The following is a 16,948-nucleotide window of genomic DNA, read 5'->3' on the forward strand; positions in this document are numbered from 1 at the left end:
TTTGCCCACTGATTTTAACACTGTTGCTCCTGGAATCTATGGTGAGATACTGGGTCTGTGCTGTGATTTGGGTTGAGGAGGAACTTCTTTTCTTCCTTGGAGACCATTTGCTATGAGAGAATGCCCTGCCTGTGTTGGAGCAGGCAGACAGTACCCTGTGCTAGTGTCCTGAATGGGCACGGACACATGCAGAGTTTCCTCTTCCAGAGAGAGGCAGCCTTCTAGCTGTTCCTCTTCTGGTGCTGGAGGGCAGCCCTGAGGCATTGTTCTTACCTCACCTTTCTAGGGAGGCAAAGCGCAGGAGCCAGTGGCCAATTCCTGCCTTTTGACCAGCAAGAGTCAAGAGCATGGCAAGATCCTACCATCCCACATGCATAGTCTTGGGGCTTCTGTCTGGGAACAGCCAAACTGCTTTCCCTTCCCAGGTTATCCTTCAACCAACCTATGCTTTCTTTCCAGCAACCTCTACCCACAAAAAGACAACTGTGCTGCACATGGTGCCATCTATCATCACAGAGAAGACCACTGCCACACCTGCTACCACCAGCATCTCCAAGACCTCCGTCTCCAGTGAGGCCAGCCCCACCAGCAGCCCAGAAGTCCCACTGACAACAACATCCCCTGCCCCCAGCAGCACTCTTAGCACCAGGCTGCCATCTGCTGCCCCATCCACACTCTTCTCTACTTCACCCCCAACATCCACGCCAGAGCCTACACTTACAACCCTCTCTCCTTCCACATTTCTCTCTTCTGAGAGTGCTACATATTCATCCTCCACACAGAATACCACATTTTCTTTTACTCCACCTGGTGAAACATTTTCAGTAGCATTTCCTACTGCTGTCTCTGCCAAATCCCCTCCAGTTGTGATCCCAAGTCTCTTACCTACCACAATTAAGTTTGCTCCCAGTGTTACTACTACTGCTTCCACAGAGATCCCATCCGTTGAGCAGACCTCTATTCGAACAACGACATTAACCACCACGCGTACCACATCATCTCTTTCTGTCACTTCTGGACTTTCAACTTCCTTGTCTTCTGTTAGGCCATCAACAGTACCACAAGGTGAAGTATTTCCTTGTCATTTACTGTATCATATTTTAGTGTTTAGTATATTTTTTGTTTCATGTGTGTGAATTTTTCTGAGATATTACATATTCTTTGCTAATGCACTGACTGTATCTTTTGGTTTTGAACTTTCTGCATTATATTGTTTAGTACAGAGGAGTTGTCTTAAGGTCTTTGTTTTCATGACAGCAGGATTCCTGCAGTGCACTGATATTTACATGGAGGGGGACGGTTATAAATATTTTTATGTCTTTGATGACCCAGGAAACAACTTCTCAATTTCAGCCAATTCCTGCATTCTCTTTTGGGTTAGTTCCACACACAAAGGAGAACCTATCTGGAAAGTATACTTCAACCCTACCATAGAATCATAGAATGGCCTGGGTTGAAAAGGACCGTAATGATCATCTAGTTTCAAGTCCCCTGCTGAGTGCAGGGTCGCCAATCCCTAGACCAGGCTGCCCAGAGCCACGTCCAGCCTTGCCTTGAACGCCTCCAGGGACGGGGCATCCACAACCTCCTTGGGCAACCTGTTCCTATCATACTGCCTCCTTTACTGTAACTGTTCCTTCTCTGCTATCTTATACCACTATCACTGTCCATTCTCCTTTTTGCTGGCTCTTAATTTATGAGATGCAGGTAGAGGAGAGTACATTAGTGTATGTGATTGCCTCATTTTCAACATCTCCAGTTCCTACCTCAGTACTAATTGAGCCTTGCCTTCACCAATGCTCGTTTCGTCCATAACCTTACTTCAAGCAGGGAGCCTGATGAGAATTGTACAGGAGCAGCGTGAGGTGCATAAAATGCTTCACATAAAATTGCTTTTGCTTCATATAATGCTTAGTGTGCTTTGCTTCAAGTCTGGGGATGACTAGAAAAAAGTAGAAAATCAGTATGTATTACTTTCCAAGTGGCATTACGCATTCAATTTAGAAATGAAAGAGAAGTATTTAAGTTTCAAAAGTCTAGCTGATGTTATCTAACATGCCTATCAAGAAACAAATTCTTAAAATGAGCAAATCAAGAACTTTTCAAGTACGTTGCATCCATTATCAAATTTGTGAACCAGAAATAATTCTATCCGAACTAATCAGCTCGTAGTTTCATTTATATCTTTGTGGTTTCATAAGTTTCAAAAAGCTCTATTCCACTGAATTTGCACTCCATTATTAACAGAAATATTTGTTTTCCTTTTTTAATGTTTGACAGAGTTTTGTAAAAAAATCGAATATGAAGAAAACATAACTTACAAAGGCTGTTCTGCAAACGTCACTTTGAGCCGATGTGAAGGATCGTGTCCATCTTCAACAAAGTAAGGATACTGGAGAGCTTCTATAATCTAAGTACACTAAGCCTGTTTCTTCTGTAGCCCCTGTGAGTAGTGATATTTGTCAGCTACCACTCCCTTTACAATTCAGTGAGAGAAACCTGTGTGATCTATACCCAGCAATATGGCATTGGGGCACGAGCCAGCTAACTAGAAAGAGCACCCATACAGAACAAGAGTGCGTAGAGATCTAGAGTGCGAACAGGGAATATCTTCTCACTTCAGCTTCTAAACAAAGTATGTCAGTGCTGCAAGGTTTGGGTTGGTTGTTTTTAATTATTTTTTTTTAGGACGACAGACTACCAACTTTTCGTCCATTCACAGATATTCTTACTTAAATTTCTTTTCCATGCAAGCCCAAAAGGATTTTCTTGTTTCACCTATGACACATTTTGCAGTGCTAATCAATGGCGTAGCACCAGGTGGATGAGCTGCTTCTGCATTCCTTGCACAACTGTTCCAAGTCACAAAATCCATTCCTGAACAAAACCTAAAAGGCTGTATGCAAGTCCTACCTGATCCTCCCTCTCTTCCAAACAGGTTGAATGTTGAGAATATGGTGGTCAACGCAGTATGCAGCTGTTGTAGGCCATTACAGCTCCATAAGGAGGAATTCCAACTGCCCTGCGAAGACCCAGATAACCCTGGCAAAAGGCTCACTAAGGAAATAATTGTGTTTGGGGGCTGTGTTTGCAGCTTTGACAGCTGCATACAATAGCCAGACCTTCAGATAACTTCAGATATAGGTGTTGTTTTGTTTTTTAACTTTTTATTTTAATTTTGTTAAACGTTAATTACAACCTAATACTTCCATGGTGACTGCTCATTGCGGGGAGTTCTTTTGTACTGATTATATAGGTTCGCCTTGCAGGGAGCTTCCTGAGCAGTTACCTGGAGCACCAATGAAGTTAACTGAATGACGAATTATTCCAAATCTTGAGGGAAAGGGGTGGGGAGAAAGAGTGGGCATGGGTTAGGAGGAAAGACTGTCAGAGACCATCTAGCCTTGCTCAGGGCAATACTTAACTAGAGGCTGAACATGGGCCTGTGCACTGTGCAAGAACAGAATTTTGACTTTCAAATAAAGTAGAAGGAATTGGATTTGTTAAATTACTTCTCATTGTTTGACCAATTATTTTAGCTGCAAAAAGGCTGTTAGGTTCAATATACTTGAACTAGGACCTGTGGATTAGCCCATTACTGCACAAACCAGGAGAAGAGACAACCAAGACAAGCCATTGCCTTTCCTTTGAAAGCAGGTGTGGTGCTTGTATTCATCTTCTAGATGCACCAGCTGTCAGACCGCAAGGTGCTACACGAGCCAAAACCTCCCTGGGAGGAGGTACCTCTCTGCATCCTTCACGTGGGGCATTTCTCCATATGTCATTAATGTAGAAAGGCAGTGGCTTCTGGACAAAGAAGAAATTTGCAGGGCAATTGTCTGCTATGTTTTGAAGCATCAGAATAGTTACCAAACAGAAAGTCTCTTAACAGGAAACAGGCAGTTCACCCAAGCAATTTCTATTTGCTGCTAGTAGAGATTGTTTTTCCACTACTACCTATTGCAATTCATTTGAGAAAGAGTTGTGCAGAACCTTTTTTTTAAAGCGAGTTTTAGACAAGAGCCTAAAGCAAAAAACAAGCATACAAAAAGTTTGAGTGAAGTATTTAACAGTTCAGGTACTCCCTTCCCTTACAGCCAAGTAACTTTTACCAAATCCTTCCTAGGTCTAATAACAGATGTGTCTTTTTGTAGCCTCCTGCTCACCCCCTTGTTCAAACAGAGTAACATGGAAAGCCATGTATGAGACACCATTTAAGTTTCTATTTATGCCTTGCAATGAATGGGAACAAGGGAAGAGCCACTGTTTTGAAAATGAGCTGAAATCCAGAAAACAGTTGTTTCAAGTTGTGTTAAAGTATTGCGATAAGTTACATCAATTTACTGTGATGTGTACTGTTAGTGTCTATATGCTCAGCCACTGTTAAATATACAAACACTTACGAAGAAAGATTCTACATCAAGTTTTCACAGTAGAATATTTATAACATGACCAATAAAAAAAAACCAGCAAGAAAAAGACACTGTACAGAAAACCCAAAGTCAGATCCATAGGCAGGTAAGACCAAACCAAAACAATCCACCAGAAGTTTGTAGGAAAGAATTTACCATCCCACATCAATTGCTGTTCCAAAACATTGTATTTGGAATAAAACAACCATTCTGGGCAATTATTCTTTACACTCCCGTTCCCCCAGACAAAAAAGGACAGTCTGATTACTGTTCTAATCATTTATTTAATCTTAATATGTTCTTCTGATGAATATAGTCTAATATATAGTCTTCTATATGAAAATTCTCCACTTAATTTGACAGAACTTTGTTTTATACAAATAAGACAATCACCATAAATGTTACATACTGGAGTGTAGGTCAAGAATGAACAAATGCTACCTGTTTTGCTATTCAGTTATTTTCACACATCAATGCCTGAAAATACTGTACTTGAAAACAATAACACTGTTTACTGCAGAAATTACTTTGTCTGCTTGAAAGGATACATCACTTTGGTAAGTTAACCATCATTCACAAAAAAAAAAGAAAAAAATCAAGTATTTATCCTTAATTTGTTCACTGTTCTGCTCATGGCTTCACTGAGCTGACATCTAATACAAAACGTGAACAATCATAAGCTTAATACAGTCACCACTGAAAAGACGCTTTCCCTTTCCCCCCTCCTACCCATATTTTTAATGCACATTTTTAGCACAGCTGGAACCAAAGCTAAGTGAAGTAGTATAGTACAGCGTGTCTCGAGATGTCCTTTAACAAGGGCACAGAACATATTCAGAGAAACAGATGTACAATAGGGATTGGGAAAAAAAATGAAAGAAGCTCCTCCCTGTCTCTGCTAAGACTCCCTTAGTTCAGCACATCGGATTTTTAACACAGCAGCCAACAACATGGTTAAGATAACAGGATTAATAAAGATCACACAGCCTCCAAAGGACAAATACAAGGTAGCTTGGTAGCACTCTGCCAACTACCAACTTGACTGCAGGAAATGGTTATGAAGATTTTTCAAAAGATAATATCTGCGATCAGAGAGCCTTGATTAGATGCTCGAGAGGCCATGAAAGGGTCAGTTGTTCAAGAGAACTTTTTCAGAAAGACAAGGTCTATGGACAACTTACAGCCAATAAATTCCATATTTACCAACCACTTCTGGAAAAAGAAACCACAAAACAACAATCACACACACCACACCGGAACCTTTGCTCCTCAGTTCTCTGGTACTCAAGTACAATCGTAAGGCTTCAACCAAACCGAACTGTCATCGCCTAGTTCCATCTTTTAACTCAAAGCACTGATAGAAAGCAAACCATAATCAACCCAGTAGAATCCTTTCCCCTCCTGTGTGCAAAGCAGTATTCTCATTTTCATCGCCATCCCTATTACTCAAAGCCTTTATTTCAAGGGCATACTTGGCTGTACGTGTTGTGACACAACAGTCCTAGGCTTCCTTTAAGTAAGGGAATGTTGGTCTGAGGTGCGCTCTTCGCATCAGCAGCAGCTGACCTCTTGGTTCATCCTGACCTCTAGTACTGCTCACTGACAACTGCCCGCAGTTCCTAACTGCTACCTCACCTGCTTTGTTTTAACAGCCTTTGGTGCATTTCAAGACTTGAACGATGTGAGCCAAACTTATGCCCACTTTGTGCAGAGAGTTTGCTCACGTGGAACAGGCTATAATGGTTTTGGTTGCAAAAGCCCCTGTATAAGCTGAACACTCTCAGCCTTTCTACTCCCGGTCTCAACACAAGTCTTCCACACCGTGTTGGATATTTTTACCACCAGTAACAGACAGCAAACTGTACAGATACCAGTTGTTCAGCCCCTCAAGTTTTAGCATTGTACATCAGGGGGAAAATAGTTTAAAATTAAATATTTGTCTACAAAGTGCATGCCTTAGCCTTCAAGTGCCCACTTTTTCCCCTCTTCTCCTTTTATACAATACCACACTGATGAGAACCCATACTCTCTGCAGTTAGTTATGTCATCGGGACTGCTACTTGCTAAATTTAAAGGGTAGCAGAAAAAAAACAAACAGAATATTTAAATTTGACTAAACAAACACGTGCTCATTCACTACCTACCAGAGAAGCTCACCTCATTATTTGAGATAAGCAGAAGGATTAAGAATAGCGTTTGTGCTCAATACACTTCCCAAAGATCAAAAAACAGTTAAGATGTAAAGGAGAAAAAGATTTAATATTTTATGACTCTGGATCTGTGGCATATCTCAAAAGAACAAAAATTGGTGACAGTCAACATAAGCACTCATGTAAATCAGGTTCAAACACACCTTGGAGTCTGCCCTTCCCATCCAGTACAACACCTGAAGCAATGTTCAACGTTACACTGACGATATATTAACATCTGAACTGACCCTACTGAGCATCAACACATTGCTTTTTTTTTTTTCAGCTCAGAGCAGAGGGAGTACCTGTTAAAGGCACTAAGGCAGAATGACACTAGCCATTTCCAGTTGAAACCTCTGGTTACTACACTGAAATCAATTTCCCTTTAACAAGTTTAAAAGTGGGACCTCTGCAATAAAAGAAACACAAAGACAGCCTTCCCACGCTTTGTGTAACATACTAAAAGCCATTTTAATGTAAAAAGTCACTTCCCTGTACTGTACATTTCACACTCACAATTTCAAACAAGGGGCAAGTCCTATTAAGGCAGGGAGCTGGTATTGGTTAACATTGCAGTACTCAGACAGTGATGTACAAGACATTTATTTGCAGTATGATGACAATGATATAAATGGAAAAACAAAAAACTGTCATGGTTAGTATTAAAACTGTTCTGACAGCAATTCACATAATCTCTGAGATACAGCTTCTTTACTTGTTCGTAGTGTGAGTCTATACATCTGAAAAAGAACACAAATTTTTTTTAAGGATAGTTTGGTATTAAATTAATATACCGACAACTAGTGCAAGTTAACCAGTTACTATTTACTTGTTTTGTTGGATTTGATAAGACCTCCCATTAAAACATCCAGAAGCAGGCAGCCACTGAAAAATTGAGTTCTTTCAAACCCTTGTTGGGAAAGTTACCATCATTCTAACGTTTCTAAGCTTTAATGACAAGGCGATGCCCCAAATTTGTTTTTCTTTTAAAAGGAGTCAGTGTTGTGGAAAAGTCTAAAGACCATCACTTGTTTGGAAAACAGGAGACTAATGCCCAAAATTTACTTCTAGTTCTCATTTAAATTTGATAAAACCTCTAGAAAAATGCTTTTACAGGTATTCTTCCTCAGAACAGTTCTGTGTTCATTTGTGTATGTTTTCTTTTTTTTAGCCACATTATTCTTTTATTCTTCTTAAACGACAAAGGAAGTTGTACTTAGCCTCATCCAAGGTGCATAAATGAATAACACTAAACGTTTCCAGCCTTCCAGGCAAGATAAGTATCCATGGACAGTCTGGAATAATACAGTGATACACACATAGAAGAGAATTCCTATGAAGCAGCAGCTTACCAACCTATGTCTGGACTAGCTGCTGCAATTTCATTTCTTGTTAAAGCCTGCGATCACAATTAGCAATTGCAGGAGTTATTTTCTATAAACACCTTAAGGAGTTTTAGATGTAGACTTGTTTTCTCAATTTAGCGCAGACGAGAATTTGTATTTATGCCGTAGATACAAAACGATACCTGTGCCTGGAGGTTGGGTTCAAGGCGCAGCAAGCATCCAATCTGAGTAGTCTTTGTGTGTATGATACCAGCACCAACAAAGTTAGCAGGATTGGGATCAACTTCCTCAAGTAGGGCCGATCCAAAGCCAATTATCTATGAAAGAGACCCAGAAGATTTACATGTGGGGACAACAAAGACAAAAAGACCAAAGTTTACAAAAGCACAGCCACCATTTATGAGTAAAACAAGCAAGAGACTGATTTGTTTCAAGTGTTCAAGACATTAAAGAGATATTCAGCATCAATGTTAGTACAATAGAAATTTTTAAAGTGATGGAGTTATGCTTGATTTTGAGCTGCACATGAGAAGATCTTTTCTGGAAAATTACTGAGAATCTAGTAAGATTCAAGTTAAACCTCTCTTCTTTTTGATAAAGCCATTTCTACCATCACTAGAGTCACTTCTGTTTTGCCTGAGGCAGATACATAGCTGTATAAAAAGCCACAGTGCTATGCTGTTTTATTCTCTAACTAGTGACCCTAGTATAAATTAAGGCCTCAAGTTTTTCCAATTCAGTTTTAAGCACTGAATTTGTGCTTTCATACATAGCTTCAAGTTTCCAGCTGCTGTGGAAGACTACACTTAATTCAAGCCATATTGAGAAGCAGCTCATTCAGCCCAGCCCTGCCAAGGGTCTGTTATACGTGAACAGGATGATACAACTGCCATATAAGCTAAAATGAACGAAGCGTGCTTATACCACTGCTCTTACACTGTAAGATACTATACTACCACCAACCTTTGCTTTTGTGATCTCTGCATCCATCGGGTGTTTTGCTTTAAAGATGTTCTGTACTTCTTGTTTAGGACTGCAAGACAAGGCAAGACAGAATCATAGAATTTCTTAGGTTGGAAAGGACCTTCACGATCATCAAGTCCAACCGCAACCTAACCATGCTGCTCTAACAACTCACCACTAAATCACGTCCCCGAGCACCACATCCAAACCGTTTTTAAACACATTCAGGGAAGGTGACTCAAACACCTCCCTGGGGAGCTTGTTCCAGCACTTAACCCTTTCTGTAAAGAAGTTTTTCCTGATATCCAACCTAAACCTCCCCTGGTGCAACTTAAGGCCATTTCCCCTTGTCCTGTCACCGGTGAGAAGAGACGAGCTCCGCTCTCACTGCAATCACCTTTCAGGTATTTGAAGAGAACAATGAGGTCTCCCCTCAGCCTCCTCTTCCCCAGACTAAACAGCCCCAGTTCCTTTAGTCTCTCCTCGTAGGGCATATTCTCCAAGGCCTTCACCAGCCTTGTTGCCCTTCTTTGGACCTGCTCCAGCATCTCAGTGTCCTTTCTGTACTGAGGCGCCCAAAACTGAACACAGTACTCGAGGTGAGGCCTCACCAGTGCCGAGTACAGGGGCAGGATGACTTCCCTAGTCCTGCTCACCACCCCATTCCTGATCCAAGCCAGGATGCCATTGGCCTTCTTGGCCACCTGGGCACACTGCTGGCTCATATTCAGCCGACTGTCCATCAGCACACCAAGGTCCCTTTCCATCAGGCAGCTTTCCCGCCACTCTTCCCCAAGCCTGTAGGGTTGCCTGGGGTTGTGTGACCGAAGTGCAGGACCTGACACTTGGCCCTATTGAAACTCATATGGTTTACCTGGTCCATTGATGCAGTCTATCCAGGTCCCTCTGTAGTGCCTTTCTACCCCCTGGCAGATCAACACACCCTCCCAACTTGGTGTCGTCTGCAAACTTACGGAGGGTGCACTCAATCCCCTCATCAAGATCATTGATAAAGATGTTGAATAGAAGAGGCCCCAGCACCGAGCCCTGGGGGACACTGCTCATGACTGGCTGCCAACAGGATTTAACTCCATTGACCACAACTCTCTGGGCCCGGTCATCCACCCAGTGTTTCACCCAGCAGAGCAGATGAATATTTCTTAACACGTAGTATGTACAGCACTGTTCAACAGCAACTCATTTTATTGGAGGAGTCTATAGCTCACAAGACTAAGCATGTACAAGCTACAATCACAGTATACCCTTTTACTCTCCTTGGTCTACCACAGAAGCCCCAAGTGCAAATACAGAAAATGCCTTACTTGCTCAGTTGCTTCCAACGCTGGAAAAAGTCTTGAGAAGACATCTCTGTTGGCTGGAAAAATTTATTCAGTGTGATGGGCAATTTTACTGAAAGATTCTGGAATGTTCCACCGTACCTGCATACAGAGTAGACAGAACACGGTGTGTGTAGTACATAGTGCCAGCAGTTTCTCAGCCTAAATTAACCAAGCAATCGAGGAGGAACTTTAATATGCAACTGTCTGATGATTAAAATCCATCAACTGATGATGATGTTATTTCTAAGTTACAGATCTAATCCAGTGATATATGGATTTATTTGCTTTGTTAGATGGCACATGAAAGTGAATCGGCAGTTTCTAGTAAGAATCTGTTTTGATATAATTTGCTACCCTTCTAGATACATACACCAACAAAAAACAGTTAAGACTTGAATAACAGAATGCAGGCCAGAAACCAGGACTGTAAACATGAGTCTTTTCCAAAGGCTGATGCTGAGTTGACATAACAAGATTCTGGTTTCGGCTATGTGCATTTCTTATCCAAGTTTTTTTGCCCAAATGTTCTTCGTTTCCAGGAGGGAGAAGTTTCAACATATATCCCCCATCAAGATTTCCTGAGAAAAGAAGACAGCTGGTTTACATGCATAGCAGAAACAGAAGTATTTGAGACATTTTATCAGTGGTTGCTTCTCTGTGAGTTTTTTTGGGTAGATTTTTTTTAATCCGACTGTTCCAAATGCGTTCCTTCCCTCCTCCAGTAGCTTCAAGTTTTGTTAGATCAAATGTTCAGGTAAATCATCTGCCCAAGATAGCTTTGCGCTTTGTGTGTCTATATTCTACACATCAGTTAGGGAGCCGTGGCAACTTAAAGGTGTTTTATTTGGTTAAATTAATTGCATTTAACTACTGCGGTTTTACCTGAATTGAATGTTCAGAATGGGAGCTTCCATGAAGTCTGACACACATTCAATGTTCACAACCTGTTGAACCTGTGCACCTCCATCCACTGTGGGGTCAACAGGTTTTGTCTGAAGATTCAGGCATGAAAAGTAGCTAAGGAAACTGACCAATGAACTGATAATATTTGCTGTTTTTTAAAAAGTTATGAGTAAACTACAGAAAGAATTAACATTGTGTCCACTGGATCTCTCTAGGCTTCTGAAAACTCAAAGTCTAATTCTTGTACGGCTGAAAATATTCTTTTCATATTGACACATCTAGAAGCAATAACTCTGATAATTCCCAGAGTTACAGGAAAATTCCTTAAGACAGATGCCCTCAAAAAGGCTTGAAGGCACACGCTCTAAAATAAAGGCCACCAAACCACCTTATTTTGATGTGAACATTGCAGTGATGCTGAGTCAAACCAATTGGGTTGCATACTCTCCCAGAAATCACTTTACAATACAAAGCATTACGGAGGAACCATACATTAAAAGCTTAGTTTCATGTACTGTCATCTTTGAGCATGTGCACTCTTCTACTTACAGCTCAAGTCAGAAGTCACCTGATAATGCAGGACACCACATCTATATCTCAGCAACTTCGTTGACAGCAGAGAAAGCTAGAGTTACGTTACGTGCTTACTCAGAATAATATCCCCTTATATCCACAGAAAATAAATGTCTCTATAATCAGAGTTTTAGAAAGAGAATCTTCCATCTCTGCTCAAGATTTTGATAAAAACTTCAGAAAGGCATCAGCAAGTTCCTATTCCTTTATGTTCAAGGATAAGAAGCCTTGATCCAGCAGCTTTATTACCCTTACATGCAGCATAAAACACAAGACCTAAAGAACGGGCAACCAGTACTGCATTGAAGGATATTTGGTTGAAGGTCATCTGAGCAGATTACTGTTGGAGTAAAATTCAAGAACTGCGTCGATGTCTTATTACCATAGAAAATGAACATACGTCCTAGGAACAAAAGAACAGAGGCATCAGCAGCTTGAGGTTTATCGCACGTAATCATACTGGACGATTTGTATTTCAAGTATCTCATACATTGACTTTCTACCCTTCTTTAAAGCACATTTTTAAAACGGAGCATCACCTATATGGTTTATCTTGCCAAGATAGTCACAGCTCAAAATAAAAGAACAGATTAAAACAAACCAAGAGAACTCTCCTGCAGTAGCTATCACACAGGCACTTAATCAGTGGCAGTCTCCCAGTTACTGGATAATGCTATTTCCTATGTTAAAAAGTTGTTATAGTACCAAAAGTGATACAGATGGGAAGAAGTCAGGCCAGTGCTCTATTCAGTAAGTCCTATCCCCAACATCGTGCTGGCTTTGGGCTTGATTCATGCAGACGGCCACTCTGCCTGAAAACTTACCCAGGTTCTGTCGAAATTCAGATTTCAATCCAATTTGTAGCAACTGATTTTCAAAGAGGACTCCATTATTTTTACACACAAACCTAAAGGAAGAGAGAGCAAATATGTTTTAAATTAAGATACATTAAATAATTTCAGAACCACAAAATTCAGGGTTTAAACAGAGGATGAAGATTGTTGTTAACCTAGAGAGCATCAGTCTGCAAGAGAGGTCTTTGCAGAAAACTGCAGTTAAAAAAGACAAATGCATTTTGCAACCAAAATCATCACTTGTAGAACACTAAAATAACTCAAATTTCTACTTGATAGGATGCCTGAGAAACTACAAAGAAAGCCACAATATGCTACACACACACACACACGCACTATAAAGGACCAGGCAACAGACTAGGATTTTTCTTATTCATATTCTTGACAACTTCTGAAATTCATTAGGCTGGTGCAGAATTCAAAAGTTGGTAGCTTTGACTGTTTCAACCTGAAAGAAAAAAAGAGTTTCCTTGTTTTTATCAGTTCTGTATCATGTATACGTTGACTTGGGAGTGGTATTTTTTTTCAGTCATTTTGAGAGAAGCACATTCTGCAGCGTTTTCAGTCCTTCTGTCCGTCACCCTTCACTTAAAGTAGAAGAGGTGGTCAGCAAACGTTAGCCTTTGTCATACAAGGCACTTAAAACGTACTTCCAAATATGAGTACTTTGAACAGTTTACCCTTTTTTTCCTTTTTTTTGTGAATAGTTGCAAAGCTCAATATACAACTGGCGTTGCCTTATTTTAGAGCAGCGGGTGCTAGTACTGACTCATAAAAGCCAGCTCTGAGCTGTATATTTACTCATAAGCACGTCATAATATACACAGCATCTACAGACGTGTTCTAGTCACAACTTTGACAGCATGTTTGTCTACTTTTGCTGGTATTAACTCAATGTACACTATAGTTTTGCTTTGTAACTATATTCTTGAAGTTGCCCAGCCTTGCAAGGTTTTAGTATTGCTTACTTGTGAAAAAGCTCATCAGCATCATGCACAGTATCAGCTGGTTCCTCAGAAACTACCTCAGATGAAGCCAGGTCAGGGCTAGTTCAGGCAGCACAAAGGAAGAAAGGTGGCAGCGACAGAGACAGCAGGAGTTAGTAAAGACAGCTTAGTGCTTAGTTACTTCTTTTACCTCCTTCCTCAAAAATGGCACTGCTGAGTTTAATGCACGAAAAATTAATTAGCTGCCCTAGCTCATTACACCTAGAAAGGTTTTAGGCATTAAATGATTCCCCCCTCCCTCTTCTCTCCCCCAACCCACCCCTCCCTGATGGTAGGAACCAGCAATTCCTCCTGAAGACAGGAGATGGCTGAAGGTGCTCAGTAGCTCAAGTTCATACCTCTTAACAAAATCCTTTTACGTGGTTAATTGTGACTGTAAGAAAGATTCAGTTCAAAACCGTAAATGCAGACGTACGTTGGCTACTGTGAATGTGCGCTTTTAAGCAGAGACCTCATCAACATCAGTGGTATTTCTAACTACAGCGGCGTGATCGATTACAAGTATATCAGTTACAATGCTTACAAGTATTTAAAATGTAGGCAAGAATATACGGGCACACAGAGAAAGGCTTACTCAAGTGACAGATTAGAAGCAAAAGTGACAACAGTATTAAAAAGTGGCAAGAAACTAAGAAAGGCAACTTCTCAACAGCGTGAGAGAAGTGTTTCATCACCTACAGACAGACAGATCAAGGGGCTGGGCAATGCTATGCTTCCTTCAGCAGAAAGAGAAAACTTTTCAGAAAACTTCTATTTATTAAGCTACTAGTTTTATGTAAAAAAAAAACAACAACATTTTAGAGAAAGCTCTAACAAGCTTGTGTTGCTTCTTCAAATATTGTGTAGCATTACCAAATATCACTCATTGCCTTCCAGGGGAAATATGGGATCAAGTCTTAATCACTGAAAACCTGCAACAGTATATTGTCTAGTATAAAATTTCGATGAAATTCTCAGTGGTCCAGGCAGATTAGTTTCAATAATTATATATTCCATATTAAGATACATTGCAAATTTGTCATCACATCACTCAAAATGCGGTCCTTGACAATAGTAACAAGCTCTCTGGGCAAAGAATGATAGATTTTTAAGGTATACCATGATCTTACAATATTTATTTCCAATGTTTTAGCCAAATAACATGAGAGCACAGGCACAGTGGCTATTAATATTAAAGGGGTTAATAATACATTCTGCCTGACGCTACAGTTGGCAGTGTAGTTAGGAAGATACTTGTATCAAATCCCCTCAAAAAAGAAAAGCTTATTTTGTTTTTCTTTTTTTTCTCTTTTTTTTTTAAACACCTGTTTATCAGACAGTGGCACAACAATTAAAGTATATCTTGAAATTCTGAGAACCAGTATATATTTCAGTGTCGGTTTGCCATAAGTATGTAGATGCAAGGATACAACATGACAAACCTAAACTGATAGACATCAGGCCAGATATTGCCCAAATTCAAGATATATCATTAAGATGCACAGGCAGCTTAGTTTAACAAAGAAGCAAAACCAGCACGAAAGCTAGACGAGACTGTGTGGCTAACGTTCTCAGGTTGCTTACTTCAGACTCAGTTTCCCATGAGCAGAGGTATTCGATAAAGATAGCATGTCCAGCACAAAGTTCAAGAATACCTCTCATGATGCACAACTACTACCAGGAATGCATTCAGTAAACTGGAACAAAACCAAAAGTTATTTATTGTTTGTATTCTTTTATCTAATCCTGCTTTAGTAGACAAATGCTTTACCAGATGCCTTAGAGGATGACTTAATTACCTTGCAAAGTTGTCATCAGAACCAGGAGCAAGAGGTGCAACAGCAGAAGCTGAATCTGAAAATACATCCACCAGCAGGCTACCACTAGAGGAAGGTGGGGGAGCTGAATTGGTGAGAGGGGCTGCACCCAGACCCAGCAGATCCGCAGATGGAGAAGGAGTAGACTAGGGAAGACAAGATACGTAGAGATCAGATCTCAAAAAATATAAATTTGCTCAAGTAGAACAAATCCAGTGACCAGGAGACAGAATCATGCACTGTTAATAAAATAAAGGCTTCATACGTGCACAAGTCATGTGCAAGAGCAAAGCAGAGACTGATCGTTAAATGAAGTGTTCATGCATTAGATATTAGCACCCTACGTTATGCCAGATATGCTGAGGATGCAAGTCATGAGACACGAGAACAAAATTTCAGACCTAATTCAAACACAAGCCAACTCAAAATTTTCATATACTCCAAAGACTGACTTTGATGCAGGCTAACCAAAAAATCCCTGGTTAAAATTTTTTTCAGAAATGAATCAGTAAGATCTACTCAAAATAAAGAGATGAACTCCAAGTTCATCTTCAGGCATCCAAGATAAGGTGACATCCAAACCGGTGATGAAGGTAACTTAGCAGAATTTCTTACACTGCTTCAACTCAAAGGGAAGCTCAAAAGGCAGAATACAATTTTAAATACCAGAAACATCAGGCAATTTGGCACATAAAGAATGTTTGCTATCTTTTCTGCAGGAAAGATATATCTGTCCGTTCAAACATAACTCATTTGGAACATTAACTCTTATATACTGAAATGATTAAGAGTTAAAGGACTAAGTTGCAAGGCAGGGAACATGCTAAAATGCTACTGCATCTCAACTGTATTTACAAGCATAACCTGCAAATTAGAACATTAACAAGTATTATGTCATGGGAATCATTCATTTTACCAGCCTTCACTGACATTAAAATGAGATGGTTCAGCACAGAAGAAAATGAAGACTTGTGTACCGTAACTGAACAGAAATAGTACCATCAAATAAACAGGAATTATTGATTTAAGGACATCCCAGTCAAGTGTCATCCACTTCTAGTAAAAACAATAGTAACCCAAAACAAGATGCAGAATTAGGTATGTTAGACAACGGAGAAGAACAATCGACACTTTTAAAGGAGTAACTTGAATTTCAAACATCTCACCTTCACTATAGCCTTCATCAGCAAGGAAATTTCGATTTTTAAGACTACAGCAATATTTCTCAAAATAACAACATAGAAGGGACTACTGTATAGCAAATGTTCATAGTCTGAAATTTGAGACAAGAAGCTTTAAGCCCCTAAAAAGCCAAGGAAACCAGGCTTTCCTCACCTGCACACCCTCTGAGTTAGTGAAGTAAGAACAGATTTTAAACTCACAACAGCACTGGCATTGACAGATGCAGGTTCAGCACTTCCATTCATATCAGAGCTCCTCTCCTTTTTGATCTCTTCCAGGTCAGTAACTGTGCCTGGGCCTTTCTTCTTCTTCAGTTTAGCCAAAATAGAAGATTCCCTCTCTGGAAAGGGAGGCATTTCTTCTAGCACTGTAGCCTTATCACA

The 16,948-nt window shown here is 40.2% G+C and overlaps 1 protein-coding gene across 4 annotated transcripts in view; it reads right to left on the bottom strand.

Annotated features, from left to right (window-relative positions):
* The window catches only part of AP2A2 (adaptor related protein complex 2 alpha 2 subunit), a 45,014-nt gene continuing 32,742 nt past the window's right edge, over positions 4,677–16,948 (bottom strand). For 3 of the 4 annotated variants that reach the window (XM_021402256.1, XM_021402255.1, XM_021402257.1), the window contains 9 exons: positions 16,766–16,939; positions 15,366–15,529; positions 12,551–12,633; positions 12,040–12,129; positions 11,133–11,256; positions 10,233–10,349; positions 8,911–8,980; positions 8,130–8,264; positions 4,677–7,341 (listed from right to left, as the gene is read on the bottom strand). In XM_021402256.1, the coding sequence (XP_021257931.1) occupies positions 7,264–7,341; positions 8,130–8,264; positions 8,911–8,980; positions 10,233–10,349; positions 11,133–11,256; positions 12,040–12,129; positions 12,551–12,633; positions 15,366–15,529; positions 16,766–16,939 (1,035 nt within the window). In that variant the 3' untranslated portion in view covers positions 4,677–7,263. Of the gene's footprint in view, positions 7,342–8,129; positions 8,265–8,910; positions 8,981–10,232; positions 10,350–11,132; positions 11,257–12,039; positions 12,130–12,550; positions 12,634–13,548; positions 13,627–15,365; positions 15,530–16,765; positions 16,940–16,948 lie in introns of all 4 variants that reach the window. The other variant, XM_021402258.1, reaches the window with a different exon arrangement.

This window comes from Numida meleagris, chromosome 6 (assembly GCF_002078875.1).
Source record: "Numida meleagris isolate 19003 breed g44 Domestic line chromosome 6, NumMel1.0, whole genome shotgun sequence".
NCBI lineage: Eukaryota > Metazoa > Chordata > Aves > Galliformes > Numididae > Numida > Numida meleagris.